At 48.5% G+C, this 22,724-nt stretch overlaps 1 protein-coding gene across 2 annotated transcripts in view; it reads left to right on the top strand.

Annotated features, from left to right (window-relative positions):
• The window catches only part of DROSHA (drosha ribonuclease III), a 1,388,683-nt gene that overhangs the window by 1,288,184 nt on the left and 77,775 nt on the right, over window positions 1–22,724 (top strand). For both annotated transcript variants that reach the window (XM_069613610.1, XM_069613611.1), the window contains exons 27-29: window positions 2,880–3,021; window positions 3,391–3,473; window positions 4,142–4,245. In XM_069613610.1, coding sequence (XP_069469711.1) covers window positions 2,880–3,021; window positions 3,391–3,473; window positions 4,142–4,245 — 329 coding nt within the window. The remainder of the gene's footprint in view (window positions 1–2,879; window positions 3,022–3,390; window positions 3,474–4,141; window positions 4,246–22,724) is intronic.

Raw genomic sequence — 22,724 nt, 5'->3', positions numbered from 1 at the left:
GAGGGGGCAGCAGAACAGGTATGCTTGCTCAACCCGTGGACTCGGATGCATTCAGGGACCACCATAGAAGTCTTTGAAATTACTGGACCCTCTTTTTGCATACCTTTGTTCCATTGAAGGATGTCCCGGGGTCTCGGGTGCAGGGATCCCTTTCAGCTCCGGGTTTTTGGGTCTGGCTAGTTTGCGTTTCCATCCTCCAATGGAATGGTACTGGACACCTTTACTGGACTGTAGAAAGGACCACCATTCCAGTGCTAATCTCTGAAGACTCCCAAGACGCAATTCAGCCGGCGATCAACGATAGCCATTTCCAAGAAATGACCCTCATGGTGAAAACAAAGAAATGGCTCCTACTACGCTCCCCTCTTCATGGCGGAGAGGTGAAACTGCAGCAGGTTTCTTTTTGTTTCGTAAATCGAGAATCTGTGGCGTCCCAAGGCTCAATGTGGGACGAATACTGATGCAGCGAGGTAGCCCAATTTGAAGCTGGTCAGCCGACAGGATTCTTGTTGGATGCTTGCGAAGGCTTCCAAAGGCAGGAACTTCAAGCCGGGTCAAGACTTGCTGCCCCTGTTCCAGGTGTCGAAGCACATATGAAGGCCTTCATATCATATGCAAAGGAGCAGGTCTTCACCGGGATGGTTGATGAAAGTGCTGCTGGCTGGTTTCCAACAATGATTTCTGGATCTTCAGAAGGATGCTCCTCTTCGTAGGGGTCTTGGCTCCAAAGATGATGGGGTCCCTTCTTATCCAGATTTGGAGCTGGAGTCACCCCGAAGCCCACCAATGGTAAGGATCTGCACCATTTAAGCTGGCAATCCTGGACAGCCTGAAGCCAACACATCTGCCGAGCAACAGACACACAATGGCATGGTTGTGGACTGGGTGCGAACAGTCCCAGCCCCCACATCTGCCATACACACAGCCCACCACTTTGCCCAGGAAAGGGAGTTCCATATATGGCAATTCCAGCTCTTCGAGAGCAGGAAGAGGGCCAAACAACAAGATGGCCAAAGATAGGAAGAAAACGTGTTGCGCTATACTCTATTTTGCTGTAAGCTGTAAAAATGCAAAAGTGCACGAGACAATAAAAACAAGAATCTTATCAAAGTATCTGCAGCAACTGGCCCATCTTGGACATATTGAGTTAGTAACCACAAAGTTGCAATTAACAAAACTACAGGGCAGCAGTGTCCCTACGTTCTTCACTGTAAAGTAACGTTGGGCAAGAAAAATAAACAGAATTTCACTATTTAGAACTGAGTTCTCCTGCACTGCTGGCCATCAGGACTGATCAGGGTCCCCAAATCAGAAGAGCCTAGCAAGGCCAGTGAAAGCCAAAATGACTTCTCTGGCCTCCAAAAGTCAGAAGCGATCCAAAACAGTAGCAAAATGTTGTCTTTTCCATTGATGTTGATGGGGGAGAAATCGGCAAATAGAACATCTTTCCTGGCATTGCTGGGGCCTAATGATTGGGTGGTTGCCAAATACTTAAAAGAATTCTGGTTTCTGAACGTAGACTGAGTTTGTCAGCCTGCTTCAAATATTCCTACGAGGTAGAGAAACTGCACCTACACTTTGTGACTCTCTAGGGTGATTCCTGTTGCAACAAGAAGTATATTAAACCTGTTGGAGCTCTTCTGAGGCAACCTGCACAACATCACTTTGAAGGTGAAGTGTTGCATGATTCTGCTAGTTCCAGCATCTTCTGCTGAATGGAGGGAAATGTGATCTGAGCTCGCTCTGCCACCCTGCTCCCTGAGTGAGAGTTTACTCTTGGCTACTCTGTGCGTTTACCTCTAGGAGTCAGGTGGGCTTGAGGGTAATCCGATTTCCTAGTTGTGGGCCAACTCCTTTCATACTTGGAAGATGGAGGCAGAGATGAATCTTAACAGCGAATATGCACAGGGATCAATGTATTACTCCAAACCCCTGCTCTTCATCCCGCCTGCCGATCAACATCTGCCGAATCCCACCCACTGATTCTCAATCTGTGGTCCTATTCACCAAATCCCACTGATTCTCGCCCTGCTACCTCTGTTGTCATTTTGCATTCTACCTTAATGGGCTGCACTGCCCCATACCCTATATCCTCCTCCACTACTCCCCCCATCTCCTACCCATCACTTCCCGCTCTCTTGATGACCTGCTCTTTGCCATCCTTGTATTGGGGGCGGTGGAGGCTCTGCTCTATGCAACGGCTGTGCTGTGCTTACACACCACCTGTCACTTCTTGCTCCCCTGATCCCCCACCCCCCCTTACCTCTGTGACTGAAGATCCTCTGCCCGGCACGGTCTCTGACCGTCACTGCTGCTCCTGCGTCCCCATTACAGTGTCCCAGTGCACTGCTGCCGCTCTCCTGCAATCTGACCCGCTGCCTGCCCCAGTTGGATGTCCGAAATAAAGAAAGAACACAATAGGGAGTCAGTGCATCAATATTTTGCCCACCTACGAGTGTCTGCACGTACACTGGCTCAGACTAGTGTTCAGCGACCCAGGATTCGACAAGTCTGTGTAAAGCCCTATGCACAGAAGGGCAATGTGTTCAGTACAATAAGTTTTTGTACTTTGCAATGATTTTTCATGTCTATTGCTTTTCTGGCCACCTTTGTCGTTTAATGTGTGTAGGATCATGATGCTGTACAGCAGTGATATTCCATATATATCTTTCATGGACAATTGTTTTGTTATTTGAATTTCTGTTGCATCCTTTCATGACAAACGGAATCAGCATTTGGAGGAGTAAAAGAGCAAGATTGCATGGTCTTCTTGAATGGCTTGGGTATCAAATCAACAAAACAAGTATATGCTATGCAACTCTTTCTTTTTGCATTCTAGTGCAGAAGAATAATGGTATGTCCCCTTTTTCTCCCCGTAGTTGTTACGTAGTTCCCTGGTGAATAACAGGACCCAGGCCAAAGTAGCAGAAGAGCTAAACATGCACGTGTATGCCATTACGAACGATAAGACTAAAAGGCCATTGACTCTACGGACGAAGACACTTGCTGACCTTATGGAATGTATGTGCCTATTGAAACAATAACACAGACCAATGACCTGATTCTTTGTCTGCACTCTTTCTAAACCTAAAACTTGAAACAGCTCGGATGAAATGTGGCATAATGTACTTTTCCTAGTTTTTGCCGAATGCAGCAATTCCGAGCCTCCAGTAGCGTTCTTTCATTAAGCTTATTTCTTGAGTGTCAATGAAATTGTTCCCAGGGCATTTTAAAATGAGGTGTTAAAAATTCCATTAGCATATTATTAAAACTGCATATTTTAATGCAATCTTTTTTTTGATTTTATGGAAGTGTATCAATTTTGAGAAATTGACTTTGTTCACCTAGTGTCAGTTGAACGTTGATGGAACTCAATTATTTTCTTTCCAGCCTTCATTGCTGCTCTTTTCATCGATAAGGATTTGGAGTATGTTCATAGGTTCATGAACGTGTGCTTCTTCCCTCGTTTGAAGGTAAAATATAATTCTCATTTACAAAGCAGAATTATTCCTATTATATGGTTGCGTTGACATCGGAAAAGCACTTAACCATAAAGTATAGGTTGTCCATGCCATTGTTTATTGTTACTGGTCTGGATTTATGTTCCCCTTGATGTTGGATATCCTGTATACTATTATGCTGTTTTATTTTGTTTAGGGTTGTACTCCACCTTACAATCCCACTTGACTCTAGGAAGGTCCCCGATTGAAAAGGTGAAGGGTGTTGCAGGCCATACCTAATTTGTAGGCTGGGGAGAGCATGGATGTTACAGCCTTTCTTAACTTGGTAACTCTGCAGAGGACCCTGATATTGTGGTTCCACATTTGGGGCTGGATGGTGAACTCTTGGTGTCTATCATGGAATGTGAGCCTTGGAATTGAGGGATATGACTCTTAGCTTTGGGAGTTGTAATTGGCCGAGACTGGAAACAAATGAAAAAGCTGGATGCCAATATTGGGCACTGCCAGGGAGATTTGTCATACTTACTAGCTGCTTTGTTTAGTTTATTTGATGCATTTTAATACACACCACCTGAAAGCTTTAATGATTCGAAGTGAAGACGTACCTTGAATATTCTGGTCAAAACCTGGTAGTGGAATAAAGATCTGAAAATGTCTTTCTTTTTGGTATGTTTCTTTAGGAGTTCATTTTGAACCAGGACTGGAACGACCCAAAGTCACAGCTCCAGCAGTGCTGCCTGACCCTTCGAACAGAAGGGCGGGAGCCTGATATTCCTTTGTACAAGTAAGGCTTTCTACTGGTAGCACTAATTGGTTCAGATGATGGTTGATGTCATGCCAATGGTGCGGAATGTTGCTACTCAAATTGATCCGTTTGGTTTGTTTTGCATAAGGGAGATTGCACCCAAATGATGAGCCTGACTGTAGTGAAAGTAGAGTAACGTATTGGGTCAGCAGTGAATGGATGATTCGCAAGGGACCTGCTAATTTATTTGCAGTGGGAAACCAACAGCCAAACCTGCAATCAGGATTTGCAAAAATGTGAAGAGCTTTTAAGGAATGGTGTGCTACAGGTCTATTCCACCATGCTGGGTCCTTTTTCAGATCTGTGCTCCTTTTTGTCACCTTGGTCGTTTTAGAGCCCTATCATATCCTTACAGCCGCTTTTACGTCATCCAGCCTTTTTGCTCCTAGAATGGGGCCTCTCGGAATACTGTGCCTGTCCCAGTCTCCCTATAGTTCCTAAAATACTTGCTCCTAGTGTAAAGCTACTTCTTCCACATTGCCCCTTAATTTAAACAGCAAGTTTAGCCTAAAGTAGAATACTACCAGTTAGATCTTTGGGCATTCGCTGTCAGCATCTTCTGTATCTTAACACACACGTGTTGTGCGATGGGTAGATTTTAAGATGAGTGGATACGTAGGATGCTAGCTCAAGTGAAACTGCAAACGTTTGCCAGAAGGAAACAGTCCTCTACATATCAGTTAATGGAACATAATTATATATTCTTCACGTATTTGTGTAGTTTCAAAGAGTCATTTAAATATGAAAAGTCACAGGTTTTCAGGTGGGGAGTAAACTCGGAAGAAAATGTAAAAGATTTTTCTATGTATTCAGTAAACAATGCCTCTGGCGTTTTCATATTGTTAAATATTTGTATGTAGATATGGAAACAAATATCGCACAAGTCGGCGTCTAGAATCACGTACAGCACACACTGCAAAATGATTGCCTCAGTACCGCCAAGTATTATATTGTAACTCTTAGACATTTTCTGCACTCAAAGAACATATGCGGTAATAACTTAATTCTCATCAGAAATCCTAAAAGAGTGACCTACCCAAAATATGATGAATATCTTGAATGGCCTTTTAGTTAGCAAGTACATTACAAATAATGTTCTCTCTCCATGGCTGAATGTATGGAAATGATAGGTTGCTTGTACCGTCCAAGTGCTACGTTTTGAATGTTTATCACGCACAGTAGGTTGCAGTATATGTGCCTGCTTGCTCAATCGTGCTTGCCCCCACTTTTTTTAGCATACCTCTAATCACAGGGTAAAGTACAAAAACAGACCTACTGTCCATTCCATGCACTCAACAAGACCTACGTTCATGGCATGGGATGATATTCCTAACCCTAGTCATACTTCTCTTTTCTTGCCTTGCAGTGGTCGAACAATCGCAGCCATGTTTTAGGAGGGGAACACAAGGTAGTCAAGGACACAGAATAATAGAGTATTATTTTGAATAAAAGAATGCCCAAACACAGATATTATGAAAAAATACTTCTCCAGCATGGGGTCCGGCATGGATTCACATGCTCATGAATATTCCCTGTCGTCGGGCCGGGAATACTTGGTAAAAGAAAAAACTGTTTCACTTTCACTTACAAACTGTCCTTCTCCTATAAACCAATCGCTGAGCTCTGGGTCATACTACCCCCAGCCAATGACTGCCCTCTCCCTACGCCCCTCCTCTGGCAGCCATCTTCAGATTTTTACAGCACGTTCAAGTGTTGGGAGTTCTCGTGTTTTGCTCTGAGAGCTTTTCTATGTTTTCGTGCTTTTTTTTCAATAAAGCTTCTATTTTTGTCAAATAGAGCCTGTGTGCTCTTTCATTCCTTTGACCGACAAGCAGGGATCTGTTTGTTGGTGTCTTTCAACAGCCCTCACGGGCAACAATCGTCGAGAGATTCAGCGAAGATTCCAGAAGTCCATCGGGCCTACACCGCATGCCGGACCATGTCAGAGAAGAAGGAAGAAGGAAGAGGGACGCTCCATCTTCAAGCTCTGCTCCAGCTGGCGATTGTGGAATGTGTTTGTGGAGGACAAACCCTCCCAGTGCCTCTACTGTTTCCATCCGGACCACAGGGAAGCGGATTGTGAAATCTGCCTTGGCTTCTCCAACTGCACCGTTGAGGTTCGTCACAGTAGGTTGGCGGTGTGGCTCAATGCCAAGGCCTCTAACCCCTGCGGCAAGCACGGGCTTGCCTCACCCAGGACTGGCCGGTCAGAGGAACAGACTTGTAAGTCCTTTGAGGGCGCTCCATCCGTGGGGGCCCAAGACAAGGCCAAGCACTGCAAGTCTGTTTCCGCCTGGGTCACCGCGCAAGCAGGTCCCGTGACGGGCAGGGCACATTCATCTTTGCGGTCTGCTCCATCTCCAGTCATTGCTCCAGCTCCTCCTCAAAGATGAAAATCGGCTAACCCAGGGAAGCTCCGGGAGAAGACGAAGAAGACCAAGGTGCAGGGAAAGGTGTCCGACCTGCCACTGAAGGCCCGGTGGTCCAGACGAAGTCATACTCTATGATCGAGCTGGTGGCGGATGCCCTCTCGAAGCCGAAACGGGCTGACCCACTCCAGGGGACTCCGGCGGCACCCAGTGGCCCTACCCCTGAGGCGGGAAGCCTCGGCCAAGCCGGTGGAGAAAACGCCGGAGAAGAGGATGCCATCCCTAACCCCGAGACCGACCCGTCAGGATGCAAAAAAGGGGGGGACCTTAACCGTGCTCCAGGGCACAGATATTTCTTCCTCGAACGAGGAGGACCTGGTGTCCGTTCACACGGTCCCGGAGGACGTGGGGCAAGGATGATGGCATAAACGCTGAGGAGGATGACCACGGAAGGAATGCAGACCTGGGCGCTAGGACCAGCAAGTCTACCGCTACAACACCTCACAGGGACGTGTTGGTTCTTCCCTGGTGTTGGAGATCCATAAGAGGATGCTGACGGCACCTCCGGCACCAGGCCCACGGCTGGCAAAGAAGAGAAAGCGGCAGCCTACACTGCCTCATGAATGCTGCACATGCTTTTTCCCCCACCCCACCCAGTGATACGGGGATGAGCACAGCGACTACGGACGACTGCAGCATTTCTCTGCCCCGGAGGGCTTCTCCCACGGACTAAGTGGGGTCATTCCGCACCATGGTCGTCCGATCATCTGAGCTCTTCCAGCTGATGCCAGAAGAGGACAAGAAGGAAGGTTTCCTTTACCAACGATGTGAAGCCAAAAGGAAGACCATTCTGGTGGTACCTCTCCTGGACGATGTTTGGGATGAGGGCCTGGCGTGGATTCAAAACCTAGCCTCAGCCACGGTGAAGAGGGATAGGCTGGAGAATAAGCACTGGGTGCCGGAGTCCGCACCCAAGTGCCTATGGTTGCTACCCTCCCCAGACTCGGTGGTCTCGGCGGCAGCGAGGAAGAGGTCTTCTAATCCCTCATCTTCAGCCTCCGTTCCTCCGGACAGCGAGGGGAAGAAGTTGGACGCCACAGGTAGGAAAGTGATCTACTCGGCGGCGATGATAGTCAAGGCAGCAAATGCACTTGCGATCATGGCCAGATATGACAGTCAGCTGTGGTAGAAATGGCCCCGCTGCTGGATTTCTACCCGACAAGCAGGTCGAGGTCCTTCAGATCCTCCAGGATGGCGAGATGGCATCGGACTATGCCATCATTGTGGCCCTGGACATCACGGACACAGGGTTCCGACAGATGGGGAACGGTGTCTGCCTCCGTTGTCGTGGCTGGTTGAAGGTCACCAACTTCCGTCAAGAGGTCCAGTCGAGGGTGCTGGACATGCCCTTCGACAGTGACCACCTCTTTGTGAAAGCCGTTGACAAATCGTTGCAGGCCATTAAGACGGAGATGGCCCGTGCCCTGGGCACTCTTCAGCAGCATTGTACATCCTTTCATGCCTCCGGTGGAAAATCAGGCAGATCGTTGAAGGGGTTCGGCGAAGGGTCCTCCTCGTACCGTTAACCCTCCTGGTCCACGACCCAAGAGACCTACAGGGGTCGCTCCAAGTCTTTCCGTGAAGGAGGTTGACGACGTTGATGCTCCCATGGCGGCACACATGCCCCGAAGCACGATTCAACCGTCCAGGACGTCGTGCCCTCCACCCATGCACCGCGGTTAAAGGCCGTCTATGGGGCTTAATCAGCGAGTGGGAAAAGATCTCCACTGACCGATGGGTGCTGGATGCTCTCGCCCACGGACACACTCTAGAGTTCCAGCTGAAGTGTCTTCGGATACCATTGGTGGGCCGGCAGGAGCAGCACATCCCGCCTCAGCTCCTGCAGGAAGTACGGGTCATGCTAAAAAAAAAAAAAGGGGGCCATACAGCTGGTTCCAAAGCGACTCCAGGGCTCCAGAGTCTACTCCAGATACTTCTTGGTAAAGAAGACGACCGGGGGCTAGAGGCCCATTCTAGACCTGCGGCGCCTCAAAAAATACCTCAAGTCCCAAAAATTCAGGATGTCCCATTGCAGCACGTGCTCGACCAACTGGAGGAAGGAGACTTCTTGTTGTCACTGGATCTGGAGGATGCATACTTCCACGTCCCCATTCACGAGAAGCATCGGAGGTTCCTGCCCTTCGTAGTACAGGGAAGGCACTACCAGTTCAAGGCCCTTCCCTTCTGACTGAAGTCTGCGCCAAAGGTTGTGTTCACGAAGTGCCTGGTGCCAGTGGCACCCCCATCTGTGTCACAAGGGATACATGTGTACGCGTACCTTGATGACTGGCTCATCCGTGCCAAGTCAAAGGAAGTAGCCGTCGAACACACAGCGAGTACTGTCCGGTTGCGGGCGGATCTGAGGTTCTCCGCCAACTATCCTAAATCCTGCGTGATACCATAGCAGAACGCGCTATTCCTGGGGGCCAGGCTCAACACTTTCTCCTGCATAGCGGCCCCCTCTGAGGAGAGCATATCGGCCATGCTGGGAAAGGTGCAACGGCTGTTGGCACTGAAGAACGCCACTGTGCAGACCATCAATTGCTGCTCGGCATGATGTTGTGCATTTAACTGATCTGACTCTGCAGGTTGCGGATGCTACCCCTTCTGGAATTCCTGGATGCTTGGTGGATCCATGTGTACGGAAGCTTTGCAGACAAGATTGTTCCCGATGTGCAGTTCCGTCCAGTGATAAGGTGATGGGGCGTGCGCTCCAACATCGTCGGGGGCACAGATTTCCAGAGCCCCCCACAACAGAACACGGTCACCACAGACGCTTCACTGGAGGGCTGGGGAGGCCAAACCAGACGTCTCCACACCAGAGGCCTGTGGCTACTGGAGGAGAGGGATTTCAACAATAATGTCCTGGAGCTGCAGGCAGTGTTCTGGGCCCTCAAGTCGTTCCGTACGTCCCTCAAGGGCAGGAGTCAAGAACATCATTGCGACTCGCTCAGAAGGGAACTGCACTCTTGTCACGAGTGGGAACTTCGACAGGATCAAGTGGACAGCCTCTTCCTCAAATGGGGCAGACCCGAGATCGGTCTGTTTGCAACAGCAATGAATTCCAAATGCCAGAGATTCGCCAGCAGGTTCCACCAGCTCAGGAGCATGGGGGATGAGTTTTCCTTCCCGTGGGAAGGCCTGTTCCTGTACGCGTTCCATCTGTTGCCTCCCCTGCGAGTCCTCAATCGACACAAACGGTGCCGATGCAGGATGATCCTCTCTGCCCCGGTGTGGCTGAGGCAGATTTGGTACCCGTATCGTCTAAGCCTGTCAATGTCACCCCCGGGCAAGCTGTCGGTGGTCGTGGATCTGCTCACCAGAGAAGGAGGCGCAAGTCTACATCATGACCCAGGATCGCTGAACCTGAAGGCTTGGCTCCTGAAGCCTTCGAGTTCGCAGGGTATGAGCTGCTGCTGGACTACAGGGAGGTCCGTGCCAGGGCCAGAGCGTTGTTGACTCTTGAGTGCTACGGGCCCAAGTGGAAACATTTCGCAACGTGGTGCCGGATGCTGAAGATCAACCCTCTGAGGGTCTCTGCTCCACAGATTCCTCTGTACTACTTGTCCTTGGCCAAGGCAGGGCTGGCGCATGCCTCTGTCAAGGTGCATCTGGCGGCTATCTCCCACTGCACTAGGTCTCCAGAACAGTCTTCTCTTTGGTCCCACTGTCTAGTCAAGGAGTTCCTCAAAGGACTGTTTCAATCGTTCTGCCGGTGAAGGCCCCTGCCCCAACATGGGAACTCAACGTGGTACCGAAGAGGCTCATGGGGGCTCGCTTCGAGCCTATGCATCAATCCCCTCTCAGGTTCCTTTCGTGGAAGACCGCTTTTCTCGTGGCCATTACCTCTGCCAGGAAGGGTAGGTGAGATCCAGGCCCTTTCCTGCAAACAGCCTAATCTGACTTTTCACCACACGAGGGTGATGATGCGGACGCACCCTACCTTCGTGCCAAAGGTTCCGTCGGAATTACACCTCAATGAGCCTTTGGTGTTGCTTGTGTTTTTTCCAAAACCTTTGTCACTGGATGAAAGGACTTGGCAATTGCTGGATGTGGTTTATGCGCTAAAGTTCTATGTGGCACGCACAAAGAGTTTCTGAAAGACATCTCAGCTATTCATGAACTTTGGTCCTGTGAACCATGGGAAGGCCCAAGTCCAAGGCTCCCATCTCCATGTGGCTCTCCGGCTGCATCACACACTGTCACCGGCTGGCAAACCAACCGCTGCCTGGCCGTCCAAGAGCCCATTCCACCAGAGCGATCGCTGCAGCACAACGGCGTTCCTGTCCGGTGTGCCCCTGGCGGACATCTGCAGGGCTGCTACATGGAGGTCCACGCACACCTTCACAAGATTCTACTGCGTTGACAGGGATTCCAGAGAGGAGTCCAGGGTCGACCAAGTAGTGCTACACAACCGGTTCGGTTGAAGGTGAGCCTGTTCCAGAGGTCAAAGTAATTGCTTCTGTTGAGCCTTGCTACCTCCCGTGGTTGTGTAATATTGTACTGCTATGTATTCTTTATTCATGAGCATGTGAATCCATGTCAGACCCCATGCTGGAGAAGGAACAAGTTACTTACCTGTAACTATTGTTCTCCAGCATGGGTCCAGGCTACAGCCCACCCCCTCAACCTCCTTGATCCATCTCAGGATTTTGGCCCAAAAAACCTGAATCTTCCGACACCCCCCATCACATGTGCCAATAATCCGCCCTCTCCCCACAACCATGCCAACACAAGGGGCTCACTGAAGGAAACATTTTGGATAGTCGCACCTAGTCGTATTGTCATCGGTGCAACAGCTTCACTCCATGCAGTTTCAACTGACGGGCCACAGAGGTCTTAGATGCCCTCCTACACATTAGGGCCCACAGGCGATCATCCAACTCCACCCCTACGTTTCTTTCCCAACTTTGTTGGAGCCCTTCCACCAATTCCTTAGTCACCCCCACCAACGCTCCATAAAGCAACACAATGAGTCCCTTCATTTCCGTATGGCTATCTAGGATCTTCTCAAAAGGGGTGAAATCTCTTTGGGCCAAATCCTTCCATTTGTCAGATGTTAGGGCCACTTTAAACCTCAGGTATAGGAGAACTGGCAACTTCCCTTTGTTCAACCCTGCCTCCAACTCTTTCTGTACATCCCTAGCGAATGGGAATAGGACCACCTTCTGCCAATTTACTTTACACCCTAAAAAAAAAAACATATTCCTCAATGAGTGCCATGGCTGCCGGAAACAAGCTGTGTGGATTCTTTAGATGCAAGAAGACATCATTCGTGTACAGACCCAGCTTAAATTCTCTGCACCCCCAACACTATACATTTTCTCATTACCCCAAATAGGAAATCCCAGTCTACCCTATCGAAAGCCTTCTCAGCATCCAAGGCCAACAATGTGTGGTTACCTCCCTGATTCACTGCTAAATCTATCATGTGCAGCGTCTTCCAGAACGCATCTGCCCTCTGCCTACACCTGATAAAACCGACATAGTCTTAATGGACCAGGCGGGGCATAATGCGCTTCATTCTAGATGCCTATACCCTAGTGAAAATCTTGTCATCAACATTTGGTAGAGATGTGGGTCGGTACGATTTTTCAACTCTGTGGGTCCCTCTCCTCCTTTGGGATCACCAATAACAAAGCCTGCCTAAAAGAGCGGGGCGCCCCTCCCCGTTACCAGTATGTGATTAAAGAGTTTCTCCATGTGGGGAGCCAGCTCGTTGGCAAAAGACTTAAAAATACCCACTGTATAGCCATTATTTGCTGACGCCTTCCCAGCCTTCATCCCACGGATTGCTGCCATCACCTCCGTCTGTGGTGATGGGACCCTCCAACTTCCCCCTGTCCAGACACAGTAAAGACACTCCTTGCAAATATTGTTCAAGTTTTCCCTCCTCAGCCACCATTTCTATTTTATAGAGTTTCTCATAAAATGTGGCAAATTCGTGCAGTACACCCATTGTAGTGGGGTGAAGCGTACCCTGAGCATCCTCAATTGACCCCACCGAACGGTCCGCTCGCTGCCCCACGAAGACGTGACACCAACATTGCATCCGCTTTGTCCCCCTTCCCATAATAGCGCTGTCGCAGGGATTGCAAACTGGGCACCACCTTCCCCACCTCCAGTTCCCTCAACTCCTGTCTCTTCCTCCTTGCCTAAGCTTTCCCCGGTTGGCCCATACTTTCTGTTGCCTCAGCCTCTAATTCACAGATCGCACCCCTCAAACTCTCTGCCAACAGGGTCCTAACCCTTTTCTTTTTTGCCCCTTCTCCTATCAGAAGCCCTCTCCAAGTTGCCTTCGCAGCCTCCCAAACCATATTGAGGTCCACCTTACCTGTGTCATTAAACAGGAAAAAGTCACCCACCGCTTTTCTGACTTCCTCCAGAAAGACCACATCCTTAAACAACATGTCATTACATCTCCATAGGGAATCTCTTGTTTGTAATCCCTCTACGGAAATGCCCCTAATAACCATATTATCGTCTGTCCAGCTAATGGGAGTAAGATCACAACCGGACACCCTACCCCAAATGTTGTCTTTGTATGCACCAGTAGTGAATCCGTGTCCGAGTACCATGCGCTGGGGAGAAAAAGGTGTAGCCCCTAGTCTCTGGGTGACACGCTCTCCAAACATTTACCCGACCCTTCCCCACCATATAACTACAAAAATCACCCCCCATCTGGGGTTCCTCATCCCCTGATGGACCACCCCACCACTACTATCCATCCCCATGTCTGCTGTTAAAGTACCAGCCTATAAGTAGGAGACCCCTGCTTTGACAGAATATCTCCCGAGTACTTCCTGAAAAAACTGAAACTGTCCCTGTTTGGGGCAGTAAATAGTGTCCAGTCTCATCTGCGCTGCCTTCTAAGGTACCCGAGATAAGCAAGGCTCTACCAAGCCCCCCCACCCTCCTCCCACGCCACACACTCATGTCACCCAGCCGAAGCCGCTTGTGAAAGAGGATACCCACTCCACCTTTCTTGCTCGCCCTCAATGCCCAGGACACTTGTCCGAACTGACCCCCGGGAATACGCCTCTGCTCCCCAAACACCAACCCTGTTTGCTGCAACAGCATAATGTCAACCCCTGATTTTGAAATTCCATAGCCACCAATTAGCGCTTGGTGGGAGAGTTCAGACCCTTCACGTTTAACAGCCCCACCCTGAGCACGTCCACCCCGCACTATCCGCATGCACCATGGCTGTACCTCATTCTAACATGCGACCCCTCTGTTGCAAAAGGAAATAACTTACCCAACTGTTCCAAATCCACCCCCCCACTTCCCATCCCACCCCCTTGCCCTCCCATCCCAATCACTCCCCCACTCCCCAAGCAGAGACACCCACCATATGATGGGCCACCAAGGAACGCTTTGCCTCAACATCCGTCCTTCATGTCCCCTCTATTCTCCCCGATCATACCAAGCACACGCTTAGCCAGGAGAAGCCTAATCACTCCTGAACAAAGCTCCTCATCTCCTATTCAGATCAGTCATATCACTGGTGCGGGGGCCAGGGGGGGTGTCTGGAATCCTTCCCTTTGTCAGGAATTTGTTCCTCCATTCTGACTCTGAGGGCACCCCACCATTTTCCCCACCTGCGTCTGGATTCAAGGACTCCTCCTTCAGGACTTGTAATACCTGCTGCGCCTCCTGCTTGCAGGTAATCCAATAGTTTGTGTCACCCCACTCAAATGTCAAAGCAAATGGGGATGACCAACCATATCGGACCCCCTTTTCTGTCGGCCACTGCGTGCGGGGCGGCAGTCTCTCCAGCGGGACAAAGTGAGTCCTGAAAGGTCCTGGAACACCCTAACCGAGTCCCCTTCATACTGAACACTCCTCATGCGCTTTGACCTCTCCAGTACCTCCATCTTCTCCCTGTATCTGAGGAAACGGAACACAATCGATATCGGCCCTTTGCCCCACAATCCCCCACCTCTGCGGGCCCTCTCAGCTGGACCCCTTTCCCTCCTTCTGATAGAAGGAAAACACTAATCAGACCTTGCACCTTCCTTCCCACATCCGCCACGGTCTCCCCCTTCTGTTCCCTCAGGCCTGAAATGCGTACGTTGTTCCGGCGCTACCTGTTTTCAAGGTCATCAAATTTCAACAGGGTGTCCTCCTCTTGGGTTTCCAAGTCCGTCAACCTAGCCTCATATCTCATGGCCACGAGGTCCACTTGCAAGTAGTTGTTTTCCATTCCTTCCATTTTGTTCTCCAACTTGTCCACCCTTCCTTTAAGGTCACAAATGGATGCCTGAATATCGCTCCTGATGGCCAAGATCTCCTTCAGGTCCTCCCTTGTTAAGTGGACACACCCTCAACCCCCTTCTTCTAGATCTCCCTTTTTGCCTGGCATGTTCCCAGAGTCCATCTCAATCCCCCTCCGGTAGCGCTGCAGGGACTGAACCCCTGTGCGTGCCCTCTTCTCCAGCTTCCACAAGGTCTACTGTGTATCCTGGCAATCCACTCTCATTTGCCCCAATCCTTCACACTCCTGGAGAAACACTGGGAAGCACCGTGGGTCTCTTTCTCACCACTGCAAGGGCACCATGCAGCTCGACCCCGTGGCACGCTTCGCTCTCTCGCCCCTCTCAGCTGGACACAAGGTGAATACTGCTATGCTCCGACAACTGTTTTGCCTCTACAAGCCTTCTGCTCACCTGTCAGACGGTTGCACACTTGCGTCCAGGCCTCCTCTAGCCAAATGTGACAAAACACCTCCTGTGCACTGGTTCCACACTATGGGGGCCTTCCCCGGCAGAGTCTCTCGCTAGTCCACTCAGCAGGCCTCCGCACTCCCCTGCGTGCAGCAAGTCACCTCCACCTCTCTCAACAACTCAGGCACCTTCTCTGCAGTGCTGCCTTACTCAACACCCATGTGGGTGCCTCTCCCTGCCCACTACCGGGCAAGCAGTGGACCATAGGCCCACCAAGCTCCCTGCTGGATCAGCAAGCCACTGTAGGTGCCCCACTGACAGCAGGGCCCTCGCTCCACAGCGTGTCTGCCGTGAGGAAGGAGCTACTCCCTCGTGGGTTGAGCTCCTTTTCCAGGGCCGTCCTCCCCTTCAGCCTGCCATCAGACGCCGCATGGGCCCCTTTGCCCGCTCCATCTTGCACCTGCTCCGGCGGAGCTCCGGCTTCCGCGCTGTGCCAGCCGCTCCTCCTGAGTCGTCCTCACGTCGGTCGACAATCGCGCACCACTCAAGCTGTTTCACTTCAACCAGTCCTCGCTGTACAGGCCACTCCTCCTGGGCCAACCTCAGCTGCGGCCTTCCGTTACTCGCAACACCAGCCCCGTCAGGCGGCCAAACTGCCTCCAGCACTGATGCAGCCCGAGAGCCGGCACTGGCCACCAGTCCCCAGCACCTCACCTCTGTCTCACGTGCAAGGGCAGCGCTATCAAGCACCGGGGAGAAAGCTCATATATCAATGGAAGGACCGCATCTGGCATAGCACCGTATTACGCAACCATCTTGGTCCACGCCGCCTGGTGTTCCAACAATGCTCTTTTAATCACAAAACCATGTACTATAGATGAGAAACCCGATTTGACAGGAGGCAGTGAGCTTTCTACAATGGGGTGAGTTTGAGTGACATTCTGGTCAGGCTATAGATGGTAGTAATTGGAACAGTCACTGGGGACAAACGTGGGTGGGTTTATATAGATTTAGGACATTAGACCTTTTTTCATTAGAGGTGTGCAATATCGCCAACTATATTAAGGATGTGACCATGATGGATGAAGTGCAAGAATGGAGGCAGAGAAAGTGAGGGATAGAGGCAGGTTAGAGGCAGGGGGAAAATGTTAGCTAGAAGGGCAGATGAGAGGTAGCTTAAGAGGGTAAATGGGAGGTAGGTTTTTAGTTTGGTTTTGAACAAAAATGGTGTGGACTGTTTCTTGATGTCCGGGGGAAAAGAATTCCATGAAAGTGGAGCAAAAAGAGAGAAAGAGCAGAGTCAACAGGAAGTACAGAGGGTGTGCCATGCGAGTAGTTAAGGAGGCAGAGCAGAGATTACGAGAAGGCTTGTAGAGTTGGATAGAGGATGATGGATGCAATGTTGTCTTACCGTGGATAGATTTAGTGAGCCAGGAGAAGACATTTAAATCTGACCACGTTTTGCATCATTGCCCATTCAGCCATCTTGAGCCTTGGTCCTACTTTTTAGGATTAACAGCAAAATTGTTAACCAGGAACCTAGGGTACCATTTGTGACCGTTTGTAATCTGGGTTAGTTTAGGGCCTGTTTAGGCTCACCTGGGATTCAGTTACTTACACGAAATTGCAGGAGAAATGTGCAAACCTTTGATTGCCTGGCTGTGGTACTGGTCCTAATGCTTCACGATCACCAGTGGTAAGGATACAACCCAATATTAGGGATGTCGTTTTTCCACGTAAGTTGTTTTTTAAAATTACTGACTGCAGGCAGCCAATACTTGGTTCCTATCAAGGCAAGACGTTATAGGCAGTGGTTCCTGTGCTTCTGTTGTTGAGTGGCAGGTACATTGGTGTAAAAGATCATCTTCAAGTGAGGAGCCTCTAGTGATGCTGCTGTGCCCAAGAGGTGTTCCTGCTGGAGCAGGAATATCATGTAGCTGTCCGGTTTGCTAAAGATATCATCTTGGCACCTGGTAGGAAAGGGAATCCTCGGCTTGACTTTTCTTTTTACAGTTGAAGTTCAGTTCTTTACCTCTGTTAGCAACCACAGGTCTCTAGCTCTGAAATTGTGTGACGGTCTGTGCCCCGTGTTGCTGCCTTTTCATGCCAGGTCTGTGCTTAGGCAGCCGGTCTCACCTAGGATTGAGGGATTCTTGAGGGCTTTCCACTCTGCTTGTGCCCCTTGCTCATGGAAAAGGATAAACCAGTTACTGAGCTCCCTGTGCTCAGCAGCAGTTGGGTTCCTTTAGGGGTACACTGTAAAAACGGTGTGGGTAGCTATCTTCTTTGGATACGTGCCGTCTTCTGTGTTTTGTGACTAATTTCTAGGTAAGACGGCACAATCTCATGTTAGACAGAAGATTGGGTTCTCATGAGTTATCTCTGGTCCCAATAACAGAGATGCATTCTTTAAATCTGTCATCAGACACCCAATCAATGGGGTGATGCCACAACCCTTTTTCGTTGGCCACTTACTGGATTTTCTCTCGGGTGTGAAGGCACTTCCTTTCCTACCTCCCCAAATTGCTTGAGTGAGGCCTCGCCGCCTCCTTTACCTTATTCAGCACCTCTCTTGTCCTACTCTGATTCTGTCACGCTCAACAATTCCACCACATGCTCATTCCTCCCCCACCATGGGCCAACCCCCTTTACTTTGGAGTCTTTCTCGTTTGCCACTTCCTGGGTTTTCGATTCAGCCCTTAATCCCACTACCAAGACGTATTTGATTTTGGGACCTGTTTTGGGACCCGTAACCCTTCCTCTCCAAAGCAGGCTGTAACCATTAACGCCCCCCCTAGGCAACTCTAAGCACTCTCTTTTATAGAAACAATGTGATCATTGGATACGGCACTGGATTTAAATAGTTTATCCTGCATGAATACTGCCAAGCTTCGGCAGGCTGTATCCCCGTAGACTCAAAGGCTTTTACCAACCTGTGGCGTCAGTTTTGTGAGGACATGCAGAGAAATGGGATGCCATTGGAAACACTGAGTATTTACACCCATGAGGAGGTCTGAGGACTGCTTGTCAGGGAAAGGTTGGGCCGCATGCTAGAAGCATAGGGAAGAATATTCAGCCTGTGCATTTTAATCTAATGATATGGCCATTAATGTGGCTGACTAGAAAACAGAATGCACTGGGATTAACAGTTGGAGATTGTACGCTGCTAGGTTACCCCATTTTATACTGCATTAAATCACCACCACCGTGGTCTCAGAGTTCCTGCCTTGTCTGCAAATATGCGTATTTTTCCGGGGGTATCCAGACCTTATTCTGCAGAGGAAAAGAAATGGGGGGTGAGGGAGGGGGAGAAGAGAAAACAGGAAAGAGGGTGCAGATGACAAAGGGTAAGAGGGGTATGTTTTGTGGTAGTTCGGTTGTGTGCGGATCCACTAAATGGAACATTTATCAAGATGGAGAGAGGTAACTTTATTCTGGTGTGTTAGAAATCAACAGATTTTCTATGTGTGGTAGTTAGTTTCTCAGAGCAATAGGTTGTTCATTACAAGTATTAGTGGCTGTTGTAAGGGTGTCGAAGGACACAACGGTGGCATGATGGTGGTTATAGACTTCTATTTATTGTATTGAAAAGCTAACTGTTCTATCTCTAAGAGGTGTTTCGCTGCTTCAAACTAAAACTAAAGGAATTGTCAGAATGTCCATCCAATCAAAGTTCCAGTGTCCTGTGTCAGATGCCTACTCTAACCCTCACACTACAAACAAAGGTTGTGTTTGGGCGTTTTCAGTTTTATGCTTAATCCCCTCCTAGTGAGAGCCCCAGCACTTTTTGCTGGACTTTTTTCTTTCTGTCGTGAATGAGGGGGACCTTTTTCCCCTCATTCATTCTTATGTGCTATGAATTTTGGACAAAAGCAAAAGTAGAGAGGATATAATCAACTGCACCAATCTATTATCACAAAATATAAATTTTATTAGTAATCATTAAACAAAATCTTAAAAATACATTCTAAAACCTAGTAGCAAATAAAGTGCAAGTGACGCAGAGCGAAATGCTCACAATTGAATTGTAACCGTTCATAACTAGTCTTTCCCTAGACTAGACACAAATCTTGTTAACACCTTGGTGTGCCCAATACAAGAAATGAAAATTCGTGGTCAGTAAAGACCCAAATACACAAACCAATGGATCTAATCACTGGTGTTATGATATTGGTCTTTACTGACTACAAATTTTCCTTTCTTGTATTGGGCACACCAAGGTGTTAACAAGATTTACCAACTATTGTGCTATTTTTTACAGCAGACTGTATTCACAGTCTCGGTTGTTCACAATAGGGTCAACTATGTTCTAAAATGGTGCCTCCTTTCTTTTGCCATTTCTCGTGTGATTGTGCTTTGTTAGCCCTTCTACCATTCTGGGAGGGGGAGGTCTGTGTTTTGCCTTTGGCGGGAACCCTTGTGTGTCCCCGCCTAAGCTCCAGTGTGTCTGCGAGGACTGGAAACGGGAGGAGTTTGACACTCCCCTGCCCTTTATCTGCTAGAGTGCCTGAATGGAACCAGTTCCCACTGTGGGGGGGCTGGTTGTCCTGATTGTATAGCCACTCGCCCCTTTCTGTAAACTTCTGAGAGAGTTTTGCAGAGGAGTGAATGGGAAATCCGAATATAAGGTGAGGTGCCTAAGGTCGAAGGCAAGTCGACCACTGGAACAGAAGAGGCTAAGCTGAAGATGACCAGAGATGCCTGCAGACCCTCCAGTAACTGTGAGGCGACTACTGCTGTCCTGACCCTGTTTTCCTATTGACAGAGGAGCTCCGAAGAGAACGACCCATTTGCTTTGCAACATCTTGCCATTGACGAATCTGGCCAGAACTTTGGTGATCTCCAGAGGCACGACCCAACTCATCCAAGTCCCCTCACCAGAGTGCAGGACTGAAGAACCGAGGAAGATTGACCGGGTGATAACCCCGGCGATAACTGTCCTTTGTTGGAGCTTATAAAAAGGCGCCAAAACTGCAGACCGGTGTGAGAGATCGAAGAAATCCAAGCTTATGGTCCTTTCTCATAACTGCTGCTGTGACATCTCATTCAGAGTTCTTCCTTTTGTCACCACACCGAGGAATCCAGAGACTGTGTCTGTTGCTGCTGCACAGGAATGAATCTAGCTGCATTTACTTCTTCTAACCCAAGAAGTGTGGGGCTAAAGGTAGAACGTACCTTAAGCCGAAAGAGTCACTCCAGTGTGACTGGAGTGCATTGCAAGGTATTTGGGTGTCCACCCATACCTCTGGCCCAGGCTTGACAGATTTTGTCATATTAGGGAGTTCTTTGCAGGGTCCCTATAACTGGCGGTATCCTGCTAAGCATTTTTATTCTAGTGACTAAAGTACAGAGGAACTTTGCTTTTCCTGTTGCTACGTAAGACTTTTTGTCTACTCCTACACTGACTTTTGGTTAGTTAAGGATTGGACTTGTGAAATATTATAAGCCTTGACAAGTTTTGCCAGACTAATAATATTGCTAAAGTATGAATAAACATCCTTTTCCTTCCTATAGACTGTCTGATATAATTTACTAAATTAATGCAATTACAGCTTATCTGTAATCAATGTGAGTGTGCGGTAGTACCGATAATAAGCTAGACCTGTCATTAGTGTCAATCTATGTGTAACATTTGTAACTGCGTACAACTACAATTGAAAGTATTGTTAATAATTCCTACGTGTTGATTAGTTGAAATAAGTGTTTAACTACCTTTCTTGTGGATATAATAATAATCAATATATTTATAATATAACTTTCAATGTGTAAGGGTTTCTTTGAATTATTGTATTTACTGGGTTCAGTGTACTTCCCTACAGCTCACATCCTCCTCATAAGATAAGCCTGGCTGCTCTGCCATTCCACCAAGATCCTGTGGTAGTACAGACTTATACTAAGAGTTGGGGGCCTGTATATAGGTTGTATTCCAACAAAATGTTCCTCTACCATGACTCCCTTCTCCTGGTATGCTTGATTTGGTTTATACAAATGTTCTCTTGAAAATGACTCCCTTCCCCTGACGTCTGTATTTATATCAGTTTGTAAATAAAGTCAATTGTTAAGGCCAGGAGAATAACTCTTTTCTCCTGGTCTGGATATAAGCTTTACGGTATAGTTCTTTCTTAACTTAAGGCCAGTTCTTAATGCCTCCCTTCCCCTGGCTTCTCTTGTCCTGACGTTCAAGGAGACTACACTTTGTCCACCAGGAGACTGACTCCCTTCTCACACCTAAAGAGTACTATTAACAATATATTCATTGGTGGATTTACCAGAGCTAGGAGAAATTGTAGTGCGGACCCGACCTACCATGAAGAATATGAACTTATCAAAAAGAGGATCATAGACAGAGGATACTCTAAGCAATGTGTCCAGAAGGCCAGAGAAAGAATCACAGCCACAAACAGAATACAACTATTGACACCTAGAAACACCTAGAAAGAATCATAACCCAGTATTTTAATGATAACAACACGATCAAGAGAATATTCCCAAAAAAATGGCATATACTAATATCGGACCCAGACTTAAAAGACTACATCGTGGAGCAGTCCAATATTGTATACACCAGGGCTCCAACCCTAGGAATTAAACTGAACCCTATTTCAGCCCTGGATAATTGGTTCTAAATTGTTTTGATTTTTGCTACGCCTTGACAAAGCCTGGTCACGGTGTAGAGGAGGTCCCGAGCGAGGCCTGCACTCGAGTCGCCCAGTTCGAAGTACCAGAAACGTTCACACCGAGACATGTGACGTATGGTGAGCAAATAATCCAGCAGAGAGCCGCAGTAAGGCTCTGCCCAGTGCCTATCAGAAGAATAATACCGATTGAAGTACTGATAACCAGACAACCATGGACAGTAAGGTATCCATTGAGAAAACCCTACCAGCAAATGAAACGAAATGAAGATTGCTTAAGTACTGTCCAGGAAGAAACCAAAAAGTCCTTAAGGGAAGACGAATGGTGACGTCACGAGGGCCTGGACTAACGCACACATAGAAGATATGACGACCCAAGGATGGCACAAAGAGACGAAATTCCATACATAAAGATATCGCAAAACCGAAAGAAGCGAACGTTGATGAAAGACAAAGGAACTTAAACTGTAAGCAGGATGAAGATATTCAACCCGCTAACGCCTGTACATATGCTTGTAACCGCAAGAAAGCTACGGACACAGTCCGGCTTGCTATGCTAAGTAGAAGAATAGAGCGGCAAGCGCCATTATACACAATCTACCTCAAAACGAAGCATGTTATATAAGTGCAAGTCCACTTTACACAAAAGCAGAATTAACTCGGGTTACTAGAGGTCAAACAGGACAGGATTCGTATTCCAGCTACAAGAAGAGATGGCTGAATCGAAA

This window comes from Ambystoma mexicanum, chromosome 5p, assembly GCF_040938575.1.
Source record: "Ambystoma mexicanum isolate Mex_15411 chromosome 5p, UKY_AmexF1_1, whole genome shotgun sequence".
NCBI lineage: Eukaryota > Metazoa > Chordata > Amphibia > Caudata > Ambystomatidae > Ambystoma > Ambystoma mexicanum.
This window is presented reverse-complemented; position numbering and strand designations above follow the sequence as displayed.